The 24,763-nt window shown below is 34.2% G+C and overlaps 1 protein-coding gene across 4 annotated transcripts in view; it reads right to left on the bottom strand.

The window, feature by feature from the left end:
• Nucleotides 1-22: 22 nt before the first annotated feature.
• The window catches only part of cv-2 (crosveinless 2-secreting protein), a 46,124-nt gene continuing 21,383 nt past the window's right edge, over nt 23-24,763 (bottom strand). The window contains exons 2-12 of one of the 4 annotated variants that reach the window (XR_015544598.1): nt 20,380-20,520; nt 12,583-12,668; nt 9,706-9,805; nt 8,283-8,459; nt 7,520-7,702; nt 6,369-6,628; nt 5,143-5,302; nt 4,884-5,071; nt 4,069-4,466; nt 2,526-3,663; nt 23-1,936 (exon numbers count right to left, since the gene is read on the bottom strand). Coding sequence is in view for 1 of the 4 variants with exons in the window: in XM_087404598.1 (XP_087260724.1) it covers nt 3,408-3,663; nt 4,069-4,466; nt 4,884-5,071; nt 5,143-5,302; nt 6,369-6,628; nt 7,520-7,702; nt 8,283-8,459; nt 9,706-9,805; nt 12,583-12,668; nt 20,380-20,479 (1,908 nt within the window). In the remaining 3 variants the exon portion in view is untranslated. Of the gene's footprint in view, nt 3,664-4,068; nt 4,467-4,883; nt 5,072-5,142; nt 5,303-6,368; nt 6,629-7,519; nt 7,703-8,282; nt 8,460-9,705; nt 9,806-12,582; nt 12,669-20,379; nt 20,521-24,763 lie in introns of all 4 variants that reach the window. The other 3 variants (XR_015544599.1, XR_015544597.1, XM_087404598.1) reach the window with 3 other exon arrangements.

Raw genomic sequence — 24,763 nt, forward strand, 5'->3', positions numbered from 1 at the left:
AAAAAATTTTACAGACACGATGTCTGTGAATATAATTGGTTTATTACGCTCAACTTTTTGTTCTACACTGTAGCTCTATGCTAAAGTCGACAAAAATTGGCTAACGCTTTGGACTACCCGATATACAGAATTGATTCGATTCCTTGCCGAAACTCGTCGGTGATAATTAATTACAGTGTATTTTGGCTATGTACAGATTTACTAAATTAAAAAAAACCGTCATTTCTCTCGCTTTCCGCAAAAGTAGCTTTAATAAAAAAGGTCTACACTGTTTTGTAAAATTTTGTAATAATTTGCTAAAGATAAAAAGTAAAAAGAAGAAATATATAGAAAATGAAAGAGAAAGTCGAACAAAGAAACGGAGTAAAAAAAAAGAGAATAGGTGAAGAATCAATGAAAATTGTGGCACGACTTATTAGAACCCATGCTTAGTGCTCGCTTAACATTAATAATCATGTCTTTCTATGTACAATTTGTAAACGTTTCACTAAAGCTAAAATATATATATAAACATTATACGCTACTTAGATATATGTTGTACATAATATAAAAAAGGTGTACTTGTCGTCGAAGAAAAACGGGAAAATGCTCCCTCCTAATTCTACATGACGAAAAAGTAAGAATCTGATAAACGGCGAGCCTGTGAATCCAAATATCTGTGTAAAACGGTGGATCTACGATGAGATCAGAGATCTATGGCACCACGGATCTAGAAATAGAACATATTTATGAAACCACGATTCATGAGTGCAAGCGCGATTCGTGAATTTAAATTTATTATATACAGATCTCAAGAGAGCGATCGCGCAATCGCGGAATTATGAATCAAAAGATTTATGAATTGAAGGAGCAACGTATATAGAAATCCGTTTTAGATGTGCGATTTACGGATAAATCTCCGAATTTAATTGGGGTTCAAAGATCTCAAAAAGCGAAAGAGAGTTTGAGAAACCGCAGATCTATGATTCATCAGAATGAATTCGATGATTCATTGAACTGCGGATGCGGAGACCCGCAAAAAGATACGAACACAGATATACGAATACAAGATTCGGTAGAAACACAGATCTGTGGATTCAAAGACCTTCGAGTCCACATACATTTATATGTGTACACATACATATACATATAATCGATCGATTGCGTTAAACTGGGATGTACATGCTATGCCGCGAGCCTGCTCATCGGCCGAAATACTGCACGGTGTTCCGAAACATTACAAGACATCTGCTGCTAATTGCTAAAGTCCTCACGAATTCAAGCATATCGGTTTCGTTTTATCAAATGCTAAAAGTACTTACGCACATGTATATCTCTTGTTCAATAGAGCTCTATTTCTGCGTTTGTCGAGTGATTGTACACAAGCCTCTCAGTGAAGTCCATATAAAATTCATAAGGCAGCATTTACAGTTATTAAAAAATGCCAATAATTATGAGATTACAATACAATATAATGACACTACATATTGTCAATTACGGTATCTCACATCAATTTTTTTTGTTCGATTGAATAATTCAATAATAATTCAATATCCCATGAGGGACGACCTTAAAACTAGATAAGTCGCGCGTTCTTGATTTACAAATAATGTACGCGACCTGCATTGACATAAAATTCAGGATTAAATTACACCAAGTTAGAGCTAAATATTAGTTTTATTTTTTGTGCTTCACTCTGTGCGACACAAGATTATCCATTTTCCGATATTTGCACGACTCTAGCTTGACTCGCAATGCTTCCTCTCGGATCTACGGGATTTCGCGTGAAATCGTGACGCACACATACACACATGTGAGATCCATGTTCCGGACGTCATGGCTGCTGACGTGTACTTGTGCTGCTGTGACCCACGTGAGATTTCCGTACGAAAGAGCGCGAAATCGCCGCCGCTCCGCGTCGACGAACAGTCGCTACTAGAGGCACTCGAGTCAGAGTCTGACTGAAAAAATTCACTATAAAAATCAAAAAAATAATGAAATGTAAGAAGGATTTGTTAATAAAATAATGGTTATGGGTTGATAATTTAAAATAGCAATCTATGCCAATTTTGGGAAACATAAAATTGAATTAAACAAGTATTTTTATTTGAAAATGTGAAAAGATATCGATTTTGCACGTAAGAGTAATCTAAATTCATTTATAATTTTTAAAGATATTACAATAATAGAAAAAATATATTTCGTATTTTAAAGAATATATTTTTTGTGTGTGATATGAATTGTGTTATAAAAGTAAACCAGAAAAAATATAAACAAAAATATTAAGCTTTTCATTTTTTTCTAAGAAAATGTGATCCTGGAATCAGCGTGCAACTTGCAAATCAAATTTTCATTTGACAGATCTTTTTTGTGTAATATTTTATATGTATTTTTTGTATAATTATTATTGGTCTATAATTATTCGTGTAATCGTTAATATAAAATTTGATTCTTTTCTTGTTAAAACCGTGAAAGAGTATTACTCCGGCTCGAGTGCGTCCCTAGTTACTACTCGACGTTATTAACACGGGGGCACAGGAACTTACCGTTAATGCATATTGATACGAAGTGGTGACTAGTAGATTCTCGCCGAGCACTCCGCCGCGTCCGGTCTGCGCGCTCTCGCAGACAGAAGGAGCTCTTGGGAATAGAAAGATAACATCGCGAAGAATGTCGAAGAGGAGACGTAAGCTGGTAGCTTGCAAAGTCAAGAAAAAATTTTCAACTATTTTATGCTTCATCATTGTTAACAGTTACATACGTCGTTTGTCGTAATATAATACCACGATTATTCCGACGGCTTGTCAGTCAATATACGTATAGTCGTTCGTATTACATTTGCAGCGCAAGCAGCGAAACATTTTCTACCGCATTAACAGTCTATTGCCGTTTCTCATTATAGACGGCAGACTTATAAGTGCCGCGTGCATTACGTTGCTCCACGAATAAATAAGCATTTATGAATACTTATTTCACATTAATCCCTCGCAGTATATGTCGTAGGATAACTAGTAAGAAAAGTGCCATGTTCTTTGTGCTATTCGCTTACTGAGTATTTAATCGGAAGTTTCATCTTCTTCTAATAGAAAATTCGATTTTAGGAACCGATTTCGAATTCCAGAAAAAATTTTATATTTCTTTGACTATCTTACGCACGTATTTTGAAGTGTCACGTAGTTCTATGTACAGAACAAATGCACATTAATTCTAGATGTCTTCCAGCATCGTGTCTCTTCTTCATTATTCGCGTATACTAAAATGTTATCTTAGAAGGGAAAAAGGAAGAAGAGGAATGGGATCATATATTGAGTTGATTTCTCTCTAAATGCATGCAGAATGTATATCAAGTTTGATACGGCCGTTCTCGCTGCACGTCTTGCGAGATAGAGTTTTTAGAGGCCAGACGCGGCGGTGGACAAAGTGCGCGATTAATGTAAACGGCGAGCCAAATTCGTCGAACTTATTGACTGGTCCCAAACGGTTCGACATCTCGTGGCTTTCCGCCAGTGTGGCAGCGGGATGTCGAGACGCTTACATTCGTGCGCGTATGCCACGAAGGACTCGCAATAGCAGTGCTGGGTCGGGCACTCACACATATCTTGAAGGCAGGCTTTGTAGTACATCGCCGGATTTACCTTCTTGTGGCACGGATAAAAAATCTGTGACTTTAGTCGATTACATAATCTGCAATCACAGGAAATTGTAATAGAAGGCGTTCATCTTGAAATGGATATAGAATGAATTTTCAAAACATTAGCGATTATTATTATAAAATGACATGCGACAATTAATGCAAAATAATAAAAGAGAAAAAAAATTGTCAGATATAATACTATGAGAGATTGTGATTTAATTAAAAATTCATTTGGTAGAAATATATTTGTGTTACTGACAATGATCAACAATAAGACTATACTTTTTTAAAATATTACGTAAATATCATTATTAAGAATTTTAGGATATTAGAGAAATTACTTTACAATTTGTAAGCTATATAAAATAATTGATATAATGAAAATATATTCATTTTACTTTTGATATTCTTTGGAAAGATATTAATAAGGAAATAAACAAAATTATATAAAGTACCGCTGATCTTTTCTTTCTCGACAACGTCTCTGCCTGGTGTTATTTCCAACTTTCGTTCGAGGGCATGTCTTTTTGGCACCACCCACGATCCAGGATTGACCAAACTGCTGCGGATCCTGAACCACTCGTCCGTGTCGCGCAGTAAAGTCATCTTTGATTTGGGAATTGAAGTTACCACAAAGACCACATAGTTGACCTCTATACGACGAAGGCACAGACACTTCGAGAAAACTGATACCATCCCAATGAACCTTGATTCCGATCCGCGTATTGACAATCACACTGTCGTCTGTACGATTGATGTCCAGTTGGTTAGCAACGCGATAAGGGACGTCCACTTTCTTCCCGTTTACTTTCACTCTCATTTTTTGACCAAGATTCACTTTTAAATCACCGATCTGCAATACGATCGCACAGGACATTAATAGAACGTAAAAGTTTTTTTTCTTATTTGATGTTTTTTTTCTTTTCGAGTAGAGTAAGAAAATCTCACCTCAGAGAAGACTTTATTTAAAAAACGCTATTAATCTAGTTATTAAGCCAGTTCATCAATCAAAATCTATAGCCTCATTTGTAAAACAATTGAAAAATTATCTTTTAAAACGTCTTTTAGAACGTTGAAAACATTAATTTTAAATACTATACATGTGAACAAGTGATATGATATTATTCGATAAAATTCGAATGCGATAATAATACTTTGTATCATTTTCTTAGTTTTCTTTAAAAATTAGCTTTAGCCTATTCAAGAAAGCGAGATTTAAATTTATTTCGTGTTATAATTTACATTAAAATTTTCGTATAACTTAATATACCTTTATGGCGATAGTTTTGGTCCACGCTGAAAATTTCGTTTTCCTGGCATCATTGGTTACTCGTATGCTGAATGTGTGAGAAAAACAATCGGTAACTAGTTGGTACTTGCACGCTCCCTTGAAGCTGTAGAATTTTCCGTCGAACGTACGATAGTGCGGATCTCCAAAAACTGTGCAAACTCCGTCACCTGGAAGAATTAATAATTTTAATATTTTCATTAAGTACTAATCCTGTAAGGTGCAACACGATAAAACTCACGCTCTACGCATCGCGGACAGCATTGGCCTTCCGGATGTTCCAATTTAGAATTTGGCGGGCAACGAAAGTTCATCGGCGGACACTGAGGCATTGCGCAGCGCACTTTGCCCTGTTTACAGGTACATGTCTTGCAGGAATCCAGCTTCCAATTTTCGCCATCCTGCCTAGGACAAAAAAGGTCGTTTAAATGACCATGAAACAGCAACGAATACGAAATTAACTTTTTACATACGAGTAACTCTTTAAAGTAATACGTATACATATTTATCAATGTTTTTATAGAAACGTATTTTTAATAAATAGACATCGGATTCTTATGGAATTTCATATTTTTTAAAAAAGCAGATTAGAAAATAGAAATTTGTTTCATTAAAAAAGTATTCTAAAAATGCATATTTATTAGTGCACATTGTACATGTTTGCATATTTGTATGATACAAATTTGCATATTTTATGCATGTCTGCAAAAAATATCTGCATAAAAATCTGATATCTATTGAATCTGATATCTAAACATTAATTTATTCGACTAAGGCTTGTTTTAAAAAAAATTGTTTAAACTTTCCAAGTATTATCAAGCGTAAAAATACAAGCATAAAAAATTATGTACATTGTAAATCGGAAAGTTCTCGGACTACCTCAGAAAATTCGATATAGAGCACAATACCGCATCACTTTCCGCAATCCGTCGATTACTCAAATTTATAATTATAATAATATTTACAATATCGATATTATAATTTATAATTAATTTAAAATTATGAAATTTACGATTATATAATTTCTAATATTTATATTATATACATAATACGTAATCGCACGTTTTCAAGCCTTTCATATTTTAACGATAGGAAAAAATAATTATCGATGCAGGAATGCTATTATCTTTGATAGATAAAGTAAAAATCAATGTAAATTCAATCCTATTTCATCCGAATTTTTTTGTTTTTTTTTCTTTTTATTTTAAAGTGGTGCCAGCTTAATATAGCAGTGCTATGGATTTTTTCGAAATAGCACGTAGTACAAAATTATTTTTAATGATATAATTTAATAAAGTAAAAAAAGAAATAAAGTAAATATTCCAAAGATCCGATTTGCTGACTTGATTCTGCTGTAGCTTAATAAAGGTTATTCGATAATGCTCTAGTTCAGTTTCTCATTTCGCAATTAGGTTGCTCACGCGACGGATAAGATTGCATGACGATGAATAAAAGCGTGATACTCGCCACATAAGTTCTTCCACCATAAGAGCAAGAGGCCCTGCTCTCCTCGACGAGCAAGCATTGCGGGCAACAGCGGTTGAGTAGGATCATCTGATGTTCCCTGGGACATTCCAGTACCGGACAGGTCTCCCTTATGCACGAGATCGCCGAATTGACGCAGGTGCAGCGCGTACAGTGATCCACGTAAAATTCACTACCCGAGTTATATAAATGCGTGCCGAGCATGCACGCGCCTTTCGGAGGTGAGAAAAATCTTGCACTGCCTGTGTGATGAAGAAGTAGTGTTTTTTAATCTTTTAACCTGAATATGTGCTAATGATCGTGTTACAAGGAAATTTTCTGAATCGTTCCCTTGTCATGCTTGTCAATTATGCGAATTATTTTCTCACGTGTAACTGTATATCTAATGTTATCTACGGTCCAATGAGATATACAAATAGGTGTCTGTAGGTAATAATATTTGTAAATTGTTATGTTAATTTTATGTAATATTTTTTAATTTATGCAATCTTAACGCTACCATTTGTATTTTTATTCGATGTAATTATCGCGATATATTTCATACTTTGCATTATACTTTAATACAGAATTTGAAAGTTGCAGGGAGGTATGTACAATCAAATGGCAGCACGTATTCTTGAATGGCTAGATGACAATCGTAATATTACGTGTCGCTGGTTTTTGCGCAATTGCGACATTGGAAAATAATCAGATTCGTATAAAACCGGTATCGCGCCTCTGGTATTGTAAGAGAGATCGAAATGACCTATAAATTCAAAGTGACTTTAATTGTTTGTGCAATTGCTTAGAAAATGTTCGTTTTGAAAAATGTTAAAAATCTCCGATAAGTATTAATTTAATCCCTCGAATTGAAATGCTTAAACGCAATAAATAAGTAATCTTATATTAATATTATATCTATATTATAATTAGCGGCTTATATGTAAGAAAAAAGAATAACGTGTTATTACCGTTATTTAAATTGAAAATATATATGTATGCAAATAAAAATAAGGAAGTGAATAATAATAAAGAACCGACTTCCTTTTCTTAAGCACAATTTTTGGAGGTCATTATTTTAGAGAAAGATCACTTCTTTTCTTTTTGGAGCAGAAGCACGACATTCTTAATGAAAACTATTTAACTTCTTTCACCTCGACAATGTGGACAGCATTCCCCAGATACATCGACGATCCTCGTTGAAGGACAATTAAGCGTCGGACAGGCTTGCTTCGCACAGGTGAGATGTCCCTTATTGCATTTACAGGTCACGCAGGGGTCTTCCGTCGTTGTCACCGACCTATCCTCCGTCACCTTCTGTCCATTTACTAAACAACCTACAAAATATGAATCGAACATTTCGCGTTTAGCTTCTTTTTCAGTATTCGAGAGTAAAATTATGTTTTTGGCTGAGAATATTAATTTATACGAAACACATATGTATCAATGTGGAAAGAGGCACAATATACATATATATTTTTCTTTTTCTTTGACTAATGTAACCACATAAATTTAACACGACATTCTCATAAGATTTCGCATCGTACAAATAATACAACCACGACTTTTTTGTATATAGAAAAAGATCGCGATTGTGTTATTTGTACGATGCGAAATTTTATGAGGACGTCGTGTTAAATTTATGCGTCGTTATATTATTCTAAAGAAAAAGAGAAATAGAATGTTACAACGTACATGTTATCGTCCGTTCGTTTTTCGTCGGGCAGAAGCGGTGCTGTAATTTTCAATCATTATCGTTCTCTCTTCGTTATATCAGCGGAACATTCCAGTTTTAATTGCGCGGCGGGCAATCAGAAGATCGTGAGAAATATTTGTGAGATTGGCGCGGGTAATTAGTAGCAGCAGCAGCAACATCAAAGCGCGCAAAAAAAAAAAAAGAAGAAAAAAGTTACGTACCTTCGCATATAGGACAACACTGGCCAGATGGGGCCGCTTTCGGATGAGAACAGGGCGTGTAACATCGTAGTTTTGATTCAGTGATGACCCCCGCTTTACAGGTGAATATTAGACAGGGATCGTTTTCTTCCGTCCATTCCGTGTCCGATGCGTGATATACGCCGTTCTGCATGCATCCTGCGATGTAAACGCGACCAAGTCTTCTAAGTACAATCATTTACACGCGAAATCGGACATCAAATATACATACTAGCTTGATCAAAAAGTTTCCGGAATTCATTCAGAAAATTCAAAATACAAGTTTATTCATCAAAAGTGATATTGTCCCCTTCAAAGTACTCTCCAGCGACTGCAACGCACTTATGCCAGCGCTTGATCCAGCTCTCGAAACATTTCTGGAACTCTATTATTGGTATAGCCATCAGAGCCGTCTTCGATTTTTCCATTACCTCCTTTCGGCTGTTAAAACGCGTTCCCCGCAGGTTTTTTGACTCGATCGAACAGAAAAAAATCGCAGGGAGCCATATCGGGTGAATTCGATGGCTGTTGGATGGTATTCGTTGTTGCAAACTCGTTGTTGCAAATTCAACTCCATTTTTAAAACTGTAAAAAATCGGAAACACGCGCAGAGGTAGATGTACTCAAGACGGCGTAATTTTTACAAATGTCAAGCTATGGCGATAAAATTTGATGGAAATGTCAATGATAGATGTGGCAACCTAGCCAAAGAAAGAACTCAAATCAGCTGACTCAGAGCATCACCTGGTGGTCTCTTCCGGAAACTTTTTGATCAAGCTGGTATGTTGTCGACTTAAAAGTTACAGGCAAGACTATTTGCTTTGTACTTTGAAAATAACATATTCGAATAAAATTTGGATATTCACAGACTGCAAATTATTAGGATAAGCTTAATTTTTTTAATTACTGCAGAAATACCTACTTATCTCTTATCTCTTTTTCAAGTAAAACTACAAACAATATTACATTTTATTCCTTATATTTCGTTATTTATTTTAATATTTTCTGGCGCTTTTAATATTTTTTAGGTGCTTTATGCACTTTTCGGTCGGATTTTGTCTTCGGCAGGCAGCAAGTAAGCTTACGTCACCATTAGCATAATTAATAGTAGACGATAACAAAGACCATGCATCTGTCAGCTATATTTCGTAAACAGAGACAGCCACGAGAGACTGTGACGTTAAAGTTCTTCGGGTTTATCATCACGTCGGCAAACAGAAGTGTCTTTGTGCCCCGGGAACAATGCTCCGCCGAGCATTCCGCCGAGTTTTCGCTCTTTTCCTTCTTACCGCCACCGACATATTCTCCCTCTCCCTTTTCCATTCCGGTTGTGGCGCGGGTAAACCCGAGCCAATTAGAATGATTAGGATAATTAGACGAATTAGCGAACGGACAGGTATTCTACCTGTGCATTTGTGGCAGCACTCGTCGTCGCGCGGGTCCAGCAATGCGTAGCAACCTTCGATGTTCGGACACTGTTGTTTCAAACATTCCACGAATCCATTCTGGAAGGAAAGAAGCGAAAATTTATTCCTCTTGCGTATGGATGTTATTCAAAAGTCATGCACTTTCTATCGACTTTTCTTAATGTGCCTCAAGAAAATGTCAACTTCTGAGATAGCCGTAGACTTATATATGAGAGAAAAGTTTTGACCTATTTTTATATAAAGAAAAGGAATATCTGTTTTGCCATAAATATGATTTATTATATATTTCTGGAATATAATTCGTTGTGCTATTCGCAATTTGATAGATTCAAAAATGATGACTTGCTGAAATTATTAATTATTCACGAGATTTCATCGAAAAAGATAATGTCGTTAGGTTTCAACACGAGAAAAATCACGAGCTGTGAGAAAAGAATGTGAATATCCCAAGTAAAACATATTATGAATCGGAAATTTGGTTTGCAATTGAGTCACACAGCGGCGACAGCGAAATTCCGGCTTGATTTTTTTATCGCTCGTCTTGTTCCGACTTCTCGTCCACATTATCGCGTTCCAGTAATTATTTCTCCGGTTTCGTTATCGGGTTCTATAATTAAGTCTTTACGGATTTATCTTCTGTCAGAATTACGTAAACTAATTTAAACGTGGGTTCGACGGTCATCACATACGTATTAGACGCGTGGACCTAATTACACGTGCCACGAAAAAAAAGATCTTTGTTTTTTAGGCTCCCTCGTCTAACTGATATTTTTACGCAACTTGCCTGAAATTAATTAATCATTTTCATAATAAACATGCGGGAAGATAAAAACAAGGAATATACCATAATTATCGATAGATAAAGAAGAAAAACAAAGCTCTGTGAAGAAAAAAGTATCAATTGTATGTATAAAAATTAAAATCAAGCAAACACTCGATTTTTCATTATTTAATTCTTCATTATTTAATTCTTCAATGACATTTCCTCATAATTGTATATTACTGCAATCACATGTACTTTTGTGCTTTGTATTTGCACTTTTTTTTATAATAACTAAATGTTAATTATACATTATTAATAAATTGTGAATTTCACTTTCGTTAGTAGTCAATATAATAGGAATACTTTTGATAAAGGAATAAATAAGTACACTTACTATAATAAGAAATAAGAATGGAATAATTTCATAAACAAGAATAATTAAATAATGAAGAAATTAATAAATCTTTGCGATAAGAATGTAAATAAATAAACGTGCAAATCAAATTCATCTAAGCTAACTGAACGTTCGTTTCGCTCCGGCGATTTATGATCGCGTTTCATAAATCGTGAATGATTGATCGCGGTCGACCGCTTCGGCGCAACAAACAAATAATTATGTCACACATTGACCGCCGTCAGCATACTGCCCGTCGCAGTAGCAACAGCAGCAGCGGTAACATCAGCAGCAGTAGCAACGGTGGCGGCGGCGGCAGCGGGGCGAAAACAAGAAGCCTCATCTCGGTCGGCCACGAGTCGACGAGTCAATGAACCAAACGCGCAGATAAATCGCCGCGGTCGCGCTAAGATCATTCGCGATGCAGTTGGTCGAAAGATGATCGAGGCTACGGCGACCGACGCGTCATAAGATAAACGCGTGAGCGTGCGTGCGTGCGTGCGTGCGTGCGTGCGTGCGTGCGTGCGTGCGTGCGTGCGTGCGTGCGTGCGTGCGTGCGTGCGTGCGTGCGTGCGTGCGTGCGTGCGTGCGTGCGTGCGTGCGTGCGTGCGTGCGTGCGTGCGTGCGTGCGTGCGTGCGTGCGTGCGTGCGTGCGTGCGTGCGTGCGTGCGTGCGTGCGGGCGCGCGCGCGCGCGCGCATTCGCTGCGCAACCGCGAATCGATTGCATCGAACGGATCGATGTGGAAATTCTTCTCTTTGACCTCCCGAACCAGGCCAAGCTACTTTAACCCCTTTAACCGTTCCGTCACCACATGGCGTTGCCTCGTCGTGTCTGATAACGACACAATCTACGAACTGGACTATGAAAATGGTTACGCAGCTTTCCATGTCTCTCGACCTCCCTCGCGGTTTCTTCTCTCTCTTTTCATTCCCCACCCCTTTCCTCTTCTTAAAAGAAGAATCGCCGTATCGGATACTACCAGACGGACTTTTTCGCGATTCCCGCTAGTCTTGTCAACGCGTCACTCGATACACGTACGTGTTTCTCGTCTGCTACTCTCCTGTTGCGTTTGCATTCCTTTTTCGCATTGAAACACTTCGTCACGTTACAATATTATGATATGTATGACGTCTCAGTATTCTTCGTCGAGTTCGAAATCGATTTTTAATGGAAGTTTTGTATATTATATATCTCAACTGTGAAATTTTTCAATCACGTATTATAGAGTTTGATTTATTATATGAATTATATACTTCCATTAGTTGAAAATGGATGAATCAGAAGATTCTGATTATATCAATTAGAATTCTAATAGATTTAATCAGAAAATTCTGATTCGTGCATTTTCAATTAAAATTCCATTTAATCCAACCAGACATTTTCTTAGTGTATCAACTTTCCGATTGATAACACTATCTCTAAATTCTTTGAAGTGGAATCTCACTCTAAAGAGTGAAAATTGAGTCAAACTTGAAAAAGAGTGGCTCAATTTTCTTAAGAGATTTCTTCAGAGTAATAAGATTCTCTAAAAAGTTTTAGAAAGTACATATTTTGATTGACAATCAAACCAACCATAAAACCTTTCCCCGTTAAGTTTCCGAAAGATTAAGTTTATTCATCCATACGGATAATTTATTCAATTGTAATTTCCTGTGTTATTAGGTGCTAATTAATTATTCGGATACGCGCGGTTTACCTTGCAAATGCAGCGGAAGCAGCTTGTGTTCAGGATCTTATCGACGGTGATATCTTCTCCCTCGATGTCGCAAGTCTCTCGGCTTCCTGTAATCGAACAGAAACAATTGCAGTGAAAAGAATGAATAAGCAGAATACATATGCTCGCGCGTGATATCGGTTGTGTACCACGCCGCAATATCCCGGTAGTCCAATAGCGCGATAGAGACGCTGTAATCACAATGCAGCATTCCAATCGACCTTCGTATATATGCTAGAAGCTTCCTCATTCCTTCATACACGTCGTACGTGAGCCGAGCGCTCAAAGATTTACTATTACATTTTGGATAGTGATCGTGTACGATAAACATAGATCGCTTTCAATGATCGTTTCTAATAACGTTTGAGACTCAGTCGCTAAATTAATACGATAGAATGAAATGCCTTAGAAATTACGAACAAACGAAATACAGCTATCGCCATAATTAAATCGCGATTGGAATAAAATTAAGTCTTTACATGTTAAATCAATTTTATATAGATAGCTTGATAGTTTTATCCGATAACTTTTCTATTCAATAATTTATTGTAGACGTGAAAAATCATATGCGAGAAACATATTTCGCAAATATTTTTAAGTAACTTAATTATTTTTTTAAGTAACTTAAAATGACTGAGACAAATTCTTTTCGGCAAATTAGCTTTCTTTTCTTTTTTACTTTATTTTTTCTCGCTCCCGTGTTATTGCCCTATAAAAAAATTAAACGCGACAACATGAACGTACCTTAGGACGTACCCCAGTCGTTAAATTGTCCATTTCCCAGCGAAAATCATGTCGCGCTCCGCTGCTAGGTCGACGAAGCCGCCATCACCAACGTCCCTCCCGGTTCCCTCGCGCACGTATTCCTGCACACTTTAAGCAACTTTTCTGTAAAACTCCAGTCATTTCTCTCTCTCTCTCTCTCTCTCTCTCTCTCTCTCTCTCTCTCTCTCTCTCTTTTTTCTCTTTTTATTTATTACTCTCAAAGCATAATTCACCGAACCGTTAAATTTTCTAACCAAGTAACGCTTGTTTTCTATTTTTGAATTTCCATTCGGACATATATGAGAGAGTGCGTGATTAATTAATTTTTATTATTACTGTTTATCTATTTTTGAATTATTTATTCAGACGACATATCACATTCTATATATAGAGCAGAATAAAATATCGCCTTTGTCACTTTTCTTTTTATCTTTTCTTCTCAGTCGTCCTAATGGAGACAATAAGTTTGGCGTTTTTCCCTTCGAGAAAGCTCTTTGTGTACTCCGTCACTGCTCTCAGAGATTTAACGCGTTGTGCACTTTTCGAGGCGAATTCGTATCATCAATTCCTTCGGCTCATTTAGATGTACATATATCTCTTCACGAAAAATCTCACGAGAGAGGATCAGTTATTTGCTTTATGGATAATCGATTGCAAAATTTCTAAATACTGCCACTTTCTATCGGAAATATTTAAGATCCATATTTTTATAACACATGTGATTAAATTATCCGATTCTAAAATTTGTCTTTTATTGAGTTTAAAAAGATTACATCAATATTTCCATTTTATAACACCGAAAAAAATGTTTAAAAAAATATTCACAGGTACAATAAAATAGTTTGAAATAAGTCATAATAAAATTTAATGTGAATATGTATACAGCATCTTAAAATCAATGGAAATATTTCTACGAAATGCATAAGAGAAAAAAAAGAAATACTTATTTTCAATCAATTTATAAATTGATTTAAAAAGTCGTTATTGAACGGAAAAATATTATATGATAATAATTTTCTTACTATTTTACCGAGAAATTAATTTTTAAGTAGTAAAATAAACATAAAAACATTATTACGTAAAAAAGCAAGTAGAAACAAGTGGAAATTAAAAATCAAAATAATAAAAATAAGGGGATATGAGTTTAGCTAAATTTTTATTGTTAAATTTTAAACAAAATTGATGAACAATTTCAACAATGAATAATAAACGTTCCGACTTCTATCAAGTCGTTATCTATGTTGAAAAAAAGTATTATTAAAAACTATTTATATATATTATGAAATTATAAAAGCAACGTTTAAATCCAAATCATTACACTATTTTAAAATAAAATTAATATTAGGTTACACTGAGACATCGTGTTGAGAAGTTGCCAAAATTTGACAAATATCGCGCAAATGTAAGGCTTCTTTTCATAGAATCCATGTGTAAAACGATCAAATGTATAATTTTCGCTTATCCTCTCGTCAACCGAAATGAAGCTGTGCTTATTCTGTGTAGTTAAATTTGTCAGTTCTTATTGACAAATTAACTAGAGAACAAGAACAGTTTCATACTTTGACAAATTATAGGTGGAGTTCACATATTTGATCGTTTTACATCGCGATATTCGTCAGGTGTTGGAAGGAAACTTCTCAACAAAATCAATGCAATTTAATATTAATTTTAAAATTTCTAAAATAGTATAATTGGATTTTAAACTTTGTGTTTGTAATATGTATAGTTTGTATCGCATATAATTTTTTAAACATTGATCATGACCTGATAGAAATCGGAACGTCTGTTGCTCGAATTGTTCATTAAAATTTAACACTAAACATCCAATTAGGTTCGTAGATCTTTATTTTTATTATTTTGATTTTTAATCTATATGGATCCTTTTATTGTCTACTCTTTTAAATGGAAATTAATTATATTCATTTTAATCGGGCAGACTTTCTTAACTTTTCTAGGAACTTCCCGAGAAAATGTTCAAACTCTAATAATCAACATGAAAACTGTTAATATTGTGATAGTATTGTGACTATTAAATAGTGACATCACGAGAATTCACAGAAATCACATCGTAAAAGTAAGTGGCAGTAGTCAATCAAGAGATCGTTCATTTTCGAAACATTAATACTATTAATTATAATTATCGTATTCTTCTGTTGCTTTTGTTAACTATTAGAGAAAAAAACTTTGATATATTACTTTAAAGTGCGCAGGAATGCATGTACAAGAAAAGTTGGTTGGCATTCGCGACCGTTTTCTTCTTTCTTTCTTTTTTCCTTTTCACGTATTTGTACATTTCTTTTTTTCATATTCTCACGGTTTATTTCATCCGTGATTTTTCACGGAAAAGCAGCGAAACGCATATAACAAACCGCGCGCGAGACATTTGTGTTTGCTAAGTAAATTTAAAACAGTTTTGTACTGCAATCTTTTTTTCTCTATCATCTTAATTATCTTCTCTGACCTTTCCCTATATATATTTTTTCTTTTTTTCTTTCTCTTTTCCATCGATTCTGGATGCTTTCTTCTTTCTTTCTTGTGCTCCTCGAGCTATTTGCACGGTTAAAAACTCGGAGAGCAGTCTGAAGAGAGCGCGCAAAAAGTGGCATGAAACTCATGCTGTTCATTTGTCAGATGCCAATTTTCCGCATGAGATAAATGTAGATGAATTTGTACCATTCGAGGAAATTAATACTACTTTATTTGTCATAATAATTATACACAAATTACATCATAGAATTATTGCATGAAAGTCATAGCCTTCATATGCGCGAAAAGAATTTTATTTTTTATTTAATTTATGTAATTAACGTATAAAGGAAGAACAGTGCGAATTAAGTAGAAAATTATCATTCATGTAAAAGTGCCATGATTCTCAAGAAGATTAATAGATATCATTAATATGCATGTCTACGACATGGCAATCAAAGCGTTAAATTGAAATTTAAATAAAATTTCATAATGTATATGTATAAAATTAAATTTCTCAGAATTATATATATACTCATAAGTATACATATAATTCTGTATTCACAATTATAATTATTAAATTAAGAAACTTTAATGATAAAAAGCTTCATGCAATTGAGAATTACTTTTTCTTCAGAAACTTGATTTATTGAGAGATTAAGACACTTAAGATTAAGTGTCTCGAAAATTACAGCTCACACAGACAAAATAATATTACTTTTAAATTATATTAATCTAACACTTTTTATCTTTTAAATCGTTTAATTTCAATATAATAAAATAATAAAATATAATAAAAATACATGAAAATCTCCCAAGGAAAAATAATGTCAAAATATGTCTTAAATATTAAAAATTGTTCCCATCATAACTTAATTTGCAATTAACAACATTCTTTTCTTGACAATTAGTTCTCATTGCCAACTGTGACAGCAGGAAAGCAGAGCAATTGAGAGCGCGATGCGTCAACTTGTTTTTAGCATTTGTTTTTTTAAGTTAAAAAAAGCTGTAACATTTAATCCTAAAGATAAATAACATTCAAGAAATTTGACAATCCTAAGGCTTATATCTAAACGTAAAATTAAATTAAAATAAGGCATGTAAATAATTAATCTTTTATTAATCTTCTTACTTGATTCATAAAATTTCATATTTCATAAAAAAAAAAAACAATTAATCTTTTATTAATCTTCTTACTTGATTCAAGAAATTTCGAATTTCGTATTTCATAAAAAAAACAAGAGATTATAATAATAAATTAGGAAACATATGTGTGAATATAAAATTATATAGAGAGCACAAGTTCAATTACGAACAAGAATCTGTAAGTGCAGACAAACGAAAGATACTTATATACTTCCAAGTTTAGGATTAATCGTCAGATGAAACGAAGCCGCGCTACGCGGCTAAATCTAATCGGTTTCGGGCGGCGCTAATGATGGGCATTCTCAGTATTATCGGCATTCCGCGACTACAGCATATCAAAAGTGTTTATAAAATCGTACTTCGCTCCCGCGACTTCTGCGAAACAGCGCGAATCGGTCACTGATTAGCTCTGGATAGTCAGTGGGAATGCAATTTCCTGAAAAACACGTAGCGTTGCTCGTCCTCGATTACGCTTCGTAAAGAGGGACTTGCGCTTCCGCCGATGAATGCGGACAATTTCCTAGATGCACTTAGCCATCGTGCAGTGCGTTGCGGCGTCCTGAAAAAGGACACGGAGGGAAGGGACGAGAGGTGATATTTACGCACTCGTTGCACTCAGCGTAAGTGGTCGTTTAGGTTGAACTTACAACCGCTCGTTGTTCCGCGCGGATACGGTTACGCCCGATGCAATTTCCGACAAAAATGACGCACGCGCGTAAAAGGGATACGGTTACCATCGTAAATTGAACTCTGCCGGACTGACCTCGTGAAATCGACTTTGTTGTCGTTGACCGATATGTTTCACAATACGCGCCAATTTGGTGAGCGATTGTATGTCGCGAAAGTAAATCAGTCGTCCCGTAAAAGACATTAATGCGAAATCGCGTTGTTAAGCTAATAATTTGCAAAAATTAGTCGAAACAACTTCTGTTATATGCAGTATGTAATCTGTTATAGAGATTATGTATTAAAAAAGTTTTATATGATTTTAAGAGCTCATTTCAAAAGATATGTACAAGAGAAGTAGAAATATTTTAGAAGAAGAAATTTTTTCTGGTATATAAAATATTTACTTAAATAATTTGTACATAAAAGTTCAAATTTTTTATGAATCATAATTGATTGCGCGTTGAAATCCACAATAATGGATAAATTAATACATACGATTTTTCTAATATGATATATTTGCAGATACTATAAAAGATAATAATAACTTATACCTATATAAAATATCATGATTAATTTTTTTTTTTATAAAAATCGACTAACATTTTCATATAAACTTCAACTACAAAAAAAAACGTTCGATGATTATAAAAGGTTTAATTAATTTTTTGCATTTAGCACAAAAGTAATGTATTCGATATCCCTTAAATACTTCAAAAGTGTTGTTTTGTAATTTTGAATAATTTTGGAAAACAAGTAATTCTTACGTACTTTATATATTATGAGTAATCCATGGATACTTTTCAGATAGAAGGACTTCCGCAAGGATTAAAATGAACGTGTAAGATTTGGAAAAAATAGTCACAAAAGTGGTGCATAGTGTTTTAAGAATTCTCCTGAATAATTTGTCAGTAATTACGGTAACTCGCGTAAATTCACGGAAATTCAGGAACAAAGCATTCTTACGAGAATGCGAGGCAGAGACGGCGACCTGCTCCACTCGCGATGACTCGTACGAACCGTGAGATTCGACTCGATTCTGGCGCAAATAGAACGGCAGATAATGGAGATAGGCTAAGAATAGAGCATTTAAAAGGCGTAAATGGAGCATGACGGACTCGCGCGCGAGTGCACTGCGAGATAGCAAAGCAGCTGGAATCGGGAATTCGATCGCTTCGTCGGCAATATTCGCGCGTAGCTCTTGTTGGGTCTTGTTCACGTATTCGTATATCGCGGAAGTATCACTCGACACAACTATTACGAAACGCGAACGAAAGCGAGATAAAAACGTAGTTTTACGCCGTCAATCCCGAACGCGCGATATTTCTGCTACTTTCTTTCATGATTTCTTTATATCATTCACGTATCAAAAAACGGAGAATACTCGTAATTATTATTAAGAGAATGATAATACTATGAAAACTACTTTGAGATTATAAATTTAATGTCGATAGAAGGAAAAGAAATTTTTAAACGCTACAGATTAAGGCTCATTAAGGAATAATCGTCATCATAAATGTAATAATGTTAAATCTGACTTGCGAAAAATTTGAATGAAACATGTAATAGGTATGGTTATGTAACATAATTATTGTTTCTTTCGCTGAAAAAATAAGATAAATAACATAAACAAATACAATATGTAATAGTATTCTCCTCCTTCGAGCTGTTACTAGGATGTAATATATTAGGTCGGGGAAAAAGTTTCTTCGTATTTAAAAAAATTTTTCGCAAAAGTTTTTCATTTGTTGCAAAATTTTCGTTACAATTATATTATTCGTTAGACCAAAGTTTTAGCTTTAAGAATCTGTTTTTTAAATTGCGGTGAGATGATTTTTATCGGAGTTACGAGCATCAAATCTAATCAAAGTTAGAATGCTCCTTTACTTAATTCGCGAATAACTCAGTAACAAAAAATCATAGGAACATTTTTAAAAAATGATTTTGTAGGAAAAGCTTCGAACTTTTACGATAGGTAGTCGAAAATTTTTGTAAATTTTTTTTGGACACGTGAGAGACCTTCAAAGTGAAAAGAAAAATTTTCATTTTTTTCAGCTCGCAGTTTTTTTGATGTAAAAATTATCAAACTCACAGAAACTGAAAAAATATAGTAATTTTTCGAAAGTAGAGATTTCAAGCTTTAAAACTCTCTTTTTAAATTGAAATTTCATTTATTTTTGACGAAGATATTGTATATACAATTTTGAATTAAAAAATACGAAGAAACTTTTTCCGACCCAATATAATGATTTATGTAATTTATAGCGACAGGATTGTTTCTTAATCAGTAATTAATTTATTAGCGTTCTCTCTCCTCTCTCGCACGTAAAGCTCTATCGAAAAATACAGTTCTTTATTTCTTTTATTGAAAAGAATACTTTTTACTTTATAGCACATAAATATTCAAATTTAAATTCTATAATATATATTATATAAACATATAAATATTGAAAAGAAATAGAAAACGATAATTTTGATCAAATATATGTTATCCGATATAATATATATTCCAGGATTATTTTAGAACTTCGTCAGAAAACACTTAGTTTTTATTACTCTGAAAAAATAGCGCGATGGTACTTCTCGCTTATGTACTAATTTGAATGCAACCAAACAGCATCGATCGAGTTTCGACGTTGGCACCCTTTTGAGCCCAATCATTAGTCAGCTATCAAAATAACACGCTCGCAATCGTTGCGTGCGTCGCGCGTGCTTCTGCGCTCATATAATACTCACCGATTATACTTTCTGAGGTGGCATCGCAACGATGTACCGTCGAAAGGAAGGCCAGGGCCAAAGCCAAAGCCAATGTCGAAGGTAATCGTGTCAACTCCATGTTTAGATATACCGGATCTCAGACTTTGCCGCGACAATTTGCTGAAAGAACAACAAACAAGATAATCATTAACCACATGACTTCACATTTTTATTTTCTTTGATCGTGCAATAAAGTTGCAAAACATTTGTACAGATTTATATTTTCAAGACACGAGTCAATGTTTATGTATTACAAGCATGTCTCCGATAAAGATGGTGTCAACTTGATGAATTTTTGCATACTTTTTAACTAGATAAACGTACAGCATTATAATAAATTTGTCGAGTAAAGCAAGAATAATCTTACTATGCAAAATGCAAGAAGCATTTATATTATATTCCATATTTCAATTTATATAAATTTAACTTTTTGAAATGATTCCGAGATATTAGATAATATTTAAGATACAGTATTCAATAACGTGTAATACGCATTTTTTCTTTGTTCGTTTAGAGAGTTACAGTAGATTTGAAGAAATCGTCAAGTACACTGTTAAATTTATATAATGTTAAATTATACCAATTGAATTATTTTTAATCATTTGATCATTTCTGTAGACGTCGCCACTCTTACTCAATATGTCATTAATTTAACTAAAACAGTAAAATTAAACAATTTAAACAACTCAAGAAAATGTGTTAAAAATCGACTCAAATTTAGTTTATCATTTACTAAGTGTATAGCTATGTTAATACGAACGTTGTTTATTTTACAAATAACTACAGATATAAATGATTTATATTTTAATATATATAGAAGTTAAAAATAACAAAATTCGATTCAAAAGGATTGGGTTGCCATTTCTAACAATGTACATACTATATATTGCCAGTAGCATTAATACATAATAGTCTGATGCATTTCTGTGCTTTCTATACGCTTGGATGCATAAATTTCCGTGGCGCCATAATGCAACATGAATTATATGCGCCGATACAAGCTCGTGTTTTTATTTAAAACAGCAAATTGTTTAATCACTCCACAAGTCTTAAAGCACATGCTATTAAATTCGAAAAATTAAGTAAAAAAGAAAGAATGTCTCGAGGGAACCGATACGATCAATACGATCGAAAGGGAGATAACGGAATACGCTCAATTATTCAACAACGTTATATCCATACTTTCCAAATGCTTCGAATAAGCCTAACGACTTTTGTTTGATTAATAAGATTCTAACGGTCGCGAGGATAAAAAATTTACGTTCGAGCGATTCTCGTCGAACAGTTCTTAACCGATTACGAAACCGATATTTACGCGTCTATTATATCTTTTGTATGCAACGCGAGTATCGTTACACCCACGACGAAATATCTCTATGCCGATGAGGTGACTCGACAAATCTATTAATACGTGCACACACGTATCGTTCGTCGAGGAGGCGCGTACGCGCCATATCGATAGGCACGATCGTAAAAAAAGAAGGAAAAAAAAAAGATATAACAGTCAACCGATAGGACCGAGAATCGAATTTATGAGTAGATATTCTTTCAATCGGCTGATTCGAACTCCGGGAATATTCCTGAACGCATAGCACTGCGAACGAATAGATTGCGTCAAGTGCGAAGATAAGTATATTAATCACACTCAGTTTTAGTTACTAGAGTCGTTTATTTCGAAAGTCGTTTGTCAGCTGAGATATTTGAATCGCTATGCCGTTTTCATCGCATATTTACGATATAATAATATGCGACAAGTTAATGTCGGAAAATACCGATGTATTAATTGTATCGATTGAGAGAAATAAACTTACTTTCAGTCACAGCGGATCTTACAAAGTGCTTCAATATTTCAGAGTATGATTTATAATATATCCAATTCCTGTAAACCGCACGAAATCTTTGTCGATCTTGAATCCCAAACTTAAACAATATTTTTCGTAATAAATTAAATTATTTTAATTTTTGAGATACTTAGGTTATCAATTTAATGTGTGACATTACTACTTTAGTTTTGTTCGCGATTGCGTTTCAAGACTGAAAAAGGCACGCGTTTGCAGAATTGGATACGTTGTATAAGGTCAGTTTTAAATTCCTGCACTCTCTGAACTGCACGCGATAATAAGTTAAAGTGAAACAAACATACGTTTCTTTCACTTCAACTTATCGCACCGTGTACACCAATTCAGAGAGCGCAGGAATAAAAAAAAAACAGACCTCTTAATTCATTCTATGTGTAAAATAAAATTAAAATCTTAAGATATATATCTGTGTGTAAAATAACATTTAAATACTAAGATCTGCTTTAAGACCGAAAATAAGTCATTTTCATTTCTTTTAACTGATTTATTCTCGCCGGTCTAATACTTGAATCGTAATTGTTGACATCAATTGTACTTTTTACTTTCTATCTTTCGTCTGCAATTTCATGAAATGCTTGCAACGAGATACTCTCATTGTTTGAAAAAAATAAAGACGACCCCGTCGTTTCGCAAAGCGAAACTTTTCCCCGACCATGTATAAATTGTCTACAGAAGAAAATGTTATTATTTATTTTTCTCTATTGTGAAATGAGAATTGTGCTTGAATGGGAAAGATGATCGACTTCGGAGGGATATTGTCTCCCCGATAAATTTCCACGCTCTTCGATCTACAATTCGAGGGAACTTCTTCTCCGCTGTGCATAACGACGCGCATAATGACGCGTCGACACGAGATTGTTTGCAATCATGTAGATTGTTAGCACGAACGAGGCGCGAACAAACAACGCTCGCGCGACGCTTGTTTGCGAAAGGTACGCGAGAGGAGCTGCTCTTTCTCGTATCTTCTATCTCGTACTACGTAGTAGGCGGTCTAATCCAAATCGCAGATGTCGGCGATGTAATCACTGGTAATATCCCGTGCGATTACGCACGTAAGTTTACAACGTGAAATATGAGCGGAAACTGGGGCTGGGTAAATATTCGAACAATGATATCGTTCGAATAAATTCGACACGAGGATTCCGATTCAAAATATTTCAACGATCAAGATACTGAAATATCGGCTTTTGCACTAATTTATCTATTCAAATATTCGGGTGTATATATATATGCTAGGATTTGAACATTCAGCATACTGGAATATCGAGTTTCGCACACTAATTCATATATTCAAATATTCGGTTATATATGTTTAGGAATTTAGTAGACTGATCGTAAATGTTAAAAAATGTAATGAACATCGAAGCATCGTAAAATACAAATTATTATAATATTCCCTATTAAATGTCTCCTTGATGTCTTTTTGTACATGTGTATGATAGATTTCGGTTATTATATTGCTGCGGAAATGAGAAGATAAATTTACGTGCCATGCTAATTGTAGATTTATAAAAGACGTAGATTTTTCCGATGTAGGAGAATAATATGGAAAAATGAGTTGATTTCTTACACGGAATACGGAATAGATAGCAGTATGGAAAATTATGAGAGAATCGCAGTTACCGAGATTATTGCCACAATAGGTACTAATTTAGCAATTAGGAATTAGCGTTAATTCTTTCTATGAAAATGAATGCAAAACTTGTACACGTACGTGTACGTTTTGAAACTCGAAATTGGATATTAGATCTTGTTTCATTGAGAATTGTACATTGAGAGAAAAAAATGGATTATAATTATTATAACTGTAGCCATTTTTTGTAATAATTATATGTATATTGTAACTGTTTTAACCATGCAAATATAGTTGATTGTGCTATTACTATAATCACACTTACTGCTCGAAAATCTTTAGCATTTTTTTTAGTTATTATTCTTTAATATATTTTTTAGCTATTATTACTGTATAAATAATAAGCAAAGTTAAAAAAATAATTATATTCACTATAATTAATCGCCGAATAAAAACATTCATTTCTTTTTCCACTTGATATTTTACTATATTAATGTTTGAAATTATCATTAATTATAATAAACGTATTAACCATATATATGAAAGTAAACAGAAAGAGAACTGTGCGTGTAGCGAAGAAATAATCTACCCTCAAGAAAAAGACTACATATAATTTTTGATTAACAAACGTATAGTGAATATATATCTGTGTGCTCTTTCAAATACTATACATATAATATTACAGTAGAGTGGAAAAACCAAAAAAAAAGCGGAATGGATCATGAAAAATGTATCATAATATAAAATGTAAGGACAATCTTTTTATCACTTCCACTATGGATTATCCACAGAACAATATAATAATGGTACACAATCGGTAAGCAATTCAGAATCCAGAATGTTTTGTATGATTATTCGCGTAGAGGCAGAGGCAGGTTGACAGGTAGTCGTAAAACATCAGCGTGGAAAATTTTCCCAACGCACAACGGCG

The sequence above is a fragment of the Acromyrmex echinatior genome, chromosome 3 (genome assembly GCF_024713525.1).
Source record: "Acromyrmex echinatior isolate Ae372 chromosome 3, ASM2471352v2, whole genome shotgun sequence".
NCBI classification, from domain to species: domain Eukaryota; kingdom Metazoa; phylum Arthropoda; class Insecta; order Hymenoptera; family Formicidae; genus Acromyrmex; species Acromyrmex echinatior.